The sequence below is a fragment of the Oncorhynchus kisutch genome, unplaced genomic scaffold (assembly GCF_002021735.2).
Source record: "Oncorhynchus kisutch isolate 150728-3 unplaced genomic scaffold, Okis_V2 Okis06b-Okis10b_hom, whole genome shotgun sequence".
Classification (NCBI taxonomy): domain Eukaryota; kingdom Metazoa; phylum Chordata; class Actinopteri; order Salmoniformes; family Salmonidae; genus Oncorhynchus; species Oncorhynchus kisutch.
The window spans coordinates 8,920,396-8,925,478 of NW_022261983.1; the positions used below are offsets into that span (position 1 = coordinate 8,920,396).

General features: G+C 41.9%; 1 protein-coding gene across 1 annotated transcript; it reads left to right on the forward strand.

Annotated features, from left to right (window-relative positions):
• Positions 1-369: 369 nt before the first annotated feature.
• LOC116359896 (metalloproteinase inhibitor 2-like) lies at positions 370-3,769 on the forward strand. The gene is made up of 5 exons (XM_031813824.1): positions 370-627; positions 1,821-1,891; positions 2,641-2,734; positions 3,085-3,209; positions 3,350-3,769. Exons 1-5 carry the CDS (start codon positions 498-500, stop codon positions 3,479-3,481), a joined length of 552 nt encoding a protein of 183 aa, XP_031669684.1. The 5' UTR covers positions 370-497; the 3' UTR covers positions 3,482-3,769.
• The last annotated feature ends 1,314 nt before the right edge of the window (positions 3,770-5,083 follow it).

Here is a 5,083-nt window from a genome sequence, read left to right on the forward strand (position 1 = left end):
TCCGGAACCTAGTTGTAGCAGAGATTTAAGGGTTACCCCATTGCCTGGGTCAAGTGAACTGACCAGTTGGGCAAGTTGAGCCTGCTTTAAAGTTGCCCCAGGTGATAAAAATAAATCAATGAAAACAACAAAGCTATAAGGAATTCCAGTAGGTGTAGCTTAACATTTATATTTCTGGTTCATCCCCATTGTTTAAGTGAAATGCAGACAATTTATGCCATTCATGTCAGCAAATTGAGCCTGCTCTGTGGTTGTCCAATAAACAGGTGATTGTGGTTAAGGATGAATAGAGTGATCAGCCTATCACTGGCTTGGTTCTACCTGCGGGGAGGAGCTCACAGCCTGCAATAAAAGCCGGCTGATTCGATGTAGTACGTAGAAGGTTTGGGGGTTTTCGCGTAGTAATAACCTGAACTGTTGTTGGGGTAAACGGTAGCATTTAACGCAATATTGTTTTTCTTCTATAGAGTAGAGATTAATATAATTAGTTTCTAAAAATGACTTGGTCCGTAAGTAGTTGTTTCATTACTCTGGTCGTTCTGTTCCTCTGGCGGGTCGATGAAATCACAGAAGCTTGCACTTGCATGACTGTACATCCTCAACGGGCTTTTTGCAATGCAGATGTCGGTAAGGCAATTTAGAAATGTCTGACTTCTGTAGTTTCTCTTCACATGTTGGTAGGCTGCCTACTACACCGTGTCAATGCGCATCATGCAACAATGTCATGCATTTTCTGTCGCAATTATTTTCAGGACATGATCATTATGCCTGTATTTACATCTTCTCGCAAGTATTTACATTAATAAGTCAGTAACAATATGGGATACACCTGGGTGTATTCATTACGGAAACGTTTGCCACTTAAGAACCAAGTGAAACCGTGAGGGACCTACCTGAATTTTTACAACGTTCGTTTGCGTTTTCTGTCCTGTGTAAACGGTTCTGTTGCAAAACGTTTTGTAACAATCTGCTTGACGGTTACACCCGCGGGGATGACACCACTCTGATCCGTGAGGACTGGAGTTTCCCATCCTTGCTCTAGGCCTATAGATCACTGACATTTTAAACGAAATGTTCGACATGATATTATCCAACGCCTCACATACTTGACATTTTAGAGAATTCATCAGAATAAGTTGGGCCTACATGGCAAATGGGACTACTCTACATTTCTAAGCTATTATGTCACTCTTCTGTAAGCTGTAATCACTAATTCAGGTTTTGCCGCTATTTATCTCGCAGATAGGTATTTAATTCTATAAATTAGATGTCATAATTTTGACATGTGCTGATAGCTGTGTTACCAACAATGTAACAACTACGTGAGTATAGGAACCTCGTATAAAATAGGTTAGTCACTGTAAAACATCAATACGGCATTGTGATTTTAAAAGTGTATTGTTACCTTTCGTTCTACTTCAACAACTGATGCAGTATGGTAAGACAGGATGGTTGTGGGTGTTAGACAGCACTACATCATGTGCAGCTACTTGACCTTTTAGAGAAATGTACCTTGACTCAATTACTGTTTGTTAGTAAAGGGGTGTGATGACATGCAACACTCTTCCCTGAGGACAGTTCCTGTTGAGTTTACGGAAAAGGGAAGACTTTATTTGTGGTATATTCTCTAAAATGATTGAGTGATGACTTTGCTGTTGAGGGAGCAAGCTCTGTTGGTAGAGCATGGTGCTAAAGCCTGACATCTTGGGTCTGTAATAGAATCTGTTCTCTCAGATCACTTAACACCCTGAAACTGATGTCTGACTATTGTACCAGAAATGGATTATTTCAGTAGTTAAACCATGTCTCTTATTTTGTAGTGATCAGGGCAAAGGTGGTTGGCGTGAAAGCTGTATCTGGTAACACCAACTATGAAGTCAAACAGATCGAGGTATGTTCAGCCTTTTTATTAAGTGGTTGTTCCTTCCTGCACTGAAACATTGAAGCCCCCTGAACCCCAGTCTGACAGCTGGTCCCAATTTGGACCCAACCCTTAAATGATTGAAGCTCTGGATGGGTATAAGCAGTGTAATTGTGGAGCTTCCACCATTAATAAAAAGGGGTTATTTATAGAAATGAGTCATGCCTTTAGCACTGAGCAAGAGGCCTGTTTCAGTCAACCCTCCTACCAGTCCTAGACAATGGTGACATCATCTATATGAATTCAGATGCCACTTCATTAAAGTAGTTTATCATAGTGCACTGCTCTTTATTATGGGCGACAGGTCTAGTACTCAACGCTACATTCTCAACTAGGAAGTTGGTCCTGTTTGTCACGTAGGTTGACGCATTGCAATATTTTAATGTATTAATCCCTTTACAAAACCTCACTAAAAGCATTACTAACCTTTAGACATGAGTTACCACACCTGGGATTCGGTCTTTACTCCGTTAGGTAAATATATTATGTTTTTGTGCCTTGTTGTAAAACTGTCTGCTGCATCTAGGGCAATTCAAAGTGTTGAGGACTTTATTACTGAATGTTTGTTTGACTGCTTCTGTTCTGCTTGTATTTTGATGTGTAATTCAGGGCTCTTCTGTAAAAGAGACCAGTGAGGTTAAGTTGTCCCTACATGCCATATAGAACAAACTATATATGTAGATGTTTGACGGATCCTTTCTCTCCTTGTGGTTGGCTAGATGTTCAAAAGTCCTAACCAGGTTATCCACGTCATCTCCACTGGAGGCCCGTGTCGCGCATTTCTGGGAATCAACAAGGAGTATCTCTTCACAGGTGCGGTCCTCACTAGGTTACCTAAGTTCCATTGCCAGCACTGGTTAGAAATGCTTACAGCCTCATGACCTACTGTTGACTTCATCTTGTATAAGAAAACAAGTGTTTTAGAAATTACATTCTCTACACTTACAATTACTTACAAATAACTAATGCATTATTTATGAATATTTCCGGGCTGCATCGGTACTTTATCAGGTTGCAGTTTCCCCCAGGGACAGCTCTAGGCTCATCTCCCACAATTTTAACCATATGTGGAAAGAAACTAATCCAAGTAGAGTGTTGAAGGCCAGCTTTACCCTACACCACATTTTCCCTACACCACATATTGATGTCTCCTTTGTCTGCAGGCAGGCTGAATACTGATGGAACAGTGCATGTAAAGATGTGTGACTTCATTCAGCCCTGGGGGGCTTTGAGTAACACACAAATGAGGAGCTTGACTCTGCGCTACCAAAGCGGCTGTGATTGCACGGTTTGTTAATATTACTATATGTTGTATATTTACACAGCAGACTTAGCACTCTGGTCACCATTGGCAAATGCAAGAGCTACACTATTTGGGTAATTATCAGTCAGTAATCTTGGTCTTTCTCTCCCTTCTCTGATCCACAGATCATCCGCTGCACTTCCATTCCCTGTCCGATCAGCACCTCTCATGAGTGCCTGTGGATGGACATTGGCCAAAGTGGACCCTGGGACAACATTGCCTGTATCAAGGGGGGTGATGGGTCCTGTGCCTGGTAGAAGGGGGTGGCACCACCCAAGTAGTTACTGGATATTGATGACCCCTAAACTTACAGGCCATCTACTCACAGGAAAGAAAGCTACCAACCCAAATAATTATGATTTAAATGAATCTAGGAAGTAGTTTCTAACAATTACAAGACCTATATTGATTTGTCAAGTTGTGTTGTCAGAGGACAGGTTGCAGGAAATGGTCAATGTGAAAGAGGGCAACAATCTTATGAAAAATGTCACTTGTTGTAAAAGTACAAAAAAAATGAACTACAAATAAAGCGCTTCAAGTACTCATTTCTTGTGCCATTAATTTGCTTGTTTCTAAACTGGAACCAAAGGCATTATTGAACATGGTCCTGGAATAGTTTGTCTAAACAAGGGCTTCAGCTTTAATTTCATTGACCAAATGAAACAACTCATTTTTTCTTCCTTGCTTTATAAGATTGTATTCAGTTGGCTGAACATTCAGTTGTTGTCAAGTACTAGTCGGCACTAGCAACAACTGCATTTTCTGACTTGCTAACTGGTAGTACAGTGCATTTGGGGAAAGTATTCCGGCCACATGTAAAGTTACAGCCTTATTCTAAAATTGCTTAAATACAAGTTTCTCCTCAGTCTACACACAACCCATAATGGCAAAGCAAAAAGGGTCAGATTATATTGAACTAATATCTTGTTTTCAGACAGTTTGCTTTGAGAAACATTTGTGCTTGGGTGCATCCTGATGATTCTACAACTTCATGAGTCTACCTACGGTCAATTGATTTGACATGATTTGGAAAGGCATTCAGATCCCACAGTTGACTGCGCAAAAAAACAAGCCATGAGGTTAATTGTCTGAGCTCAAAGGATTGAGGCACAGCTGTGGGGAAGGTTACCAAAAAATGTCTGCAGCCTTGATGGTCCCCAAGAGCACAACCTCCCTCACTGGAAGTCTGGAACCACCAAGGTTCTTCAGAGCTGGCACCCCGGCCAAACTGCACAATTGGGGGAGAAGGGCATTGGTCAGGGAGGTGACCAAGAACCCGATGGACACTGACAGAGCTCGTCTGGAGCAGGACAACCATCTCTGCAGCACTCCAATCAGTCCTTTATGGCAGAGTGGCCACTCAGTAAAAGGCAGTTTACAGCCTGCTGGACGTTTACCTAAAGGCACCTGAAACCAATTAAACCTTTGGCCTAAATGCTAAGTGTCACATCTGGAGGAAACCTGGCACCATACAGTGTAGCATGCTGTGGGGATGTTTCTCAGGAACTGGAAACTAATTAATCGAGGGAAAGATGAACCAAGCAAAGTACAGAGAGATCCTTGATAAAAACCTGCTCAGGACCTCAGACTTGAGTGAAGGTTCACCTTCCAACAGGACAACGACCCTAAGCATACAGCCAAGACAACGCAGGACTTCGACAAGTCTCAATGTCATTGAGTGGCCCAGCCAGAGCCCGATCTAACATCTCTGGAGAAACCTGATAATAGCTCTACAGCGACGCTCCCCATTCAACCTGACAGAGCTTGAGAGGATCTGCAGATTGAGGAAGGAATAAGAGTAATGCTGTAACAAAATGTGGAAAAAGTCACAAAACTTCCCGAATGCAGTGTACATGTGC

What these genes read in the sequence shown, in the direction of transcription:
- LOC116359896 (XM_031813824.1), top strand. Translation starts at nt 498, where the DNA reads ATGACTTGGTCCGTAAGTAGTTGTTTCATTACTCTGGTCGTTCTGTTC. An exon ending in TTTTTGCAATGCAGATGTCG is followed by an intron (nt 628 to 1,820) that starts GTAAGGCAATTT and finishes CTTATTTTGTAG; the next exon opens with TGATCAGGGCAAAGGTGGTT. An exon ending in CAAGGAGTATCTCTTCACAG is followed by an intron (nt 2,735 to 3,084) that starts GTGCGGTCCTCA and finishes CTTTGTCTGCAG; the next exon opens with GCAGGCTGAATACTGATGGA.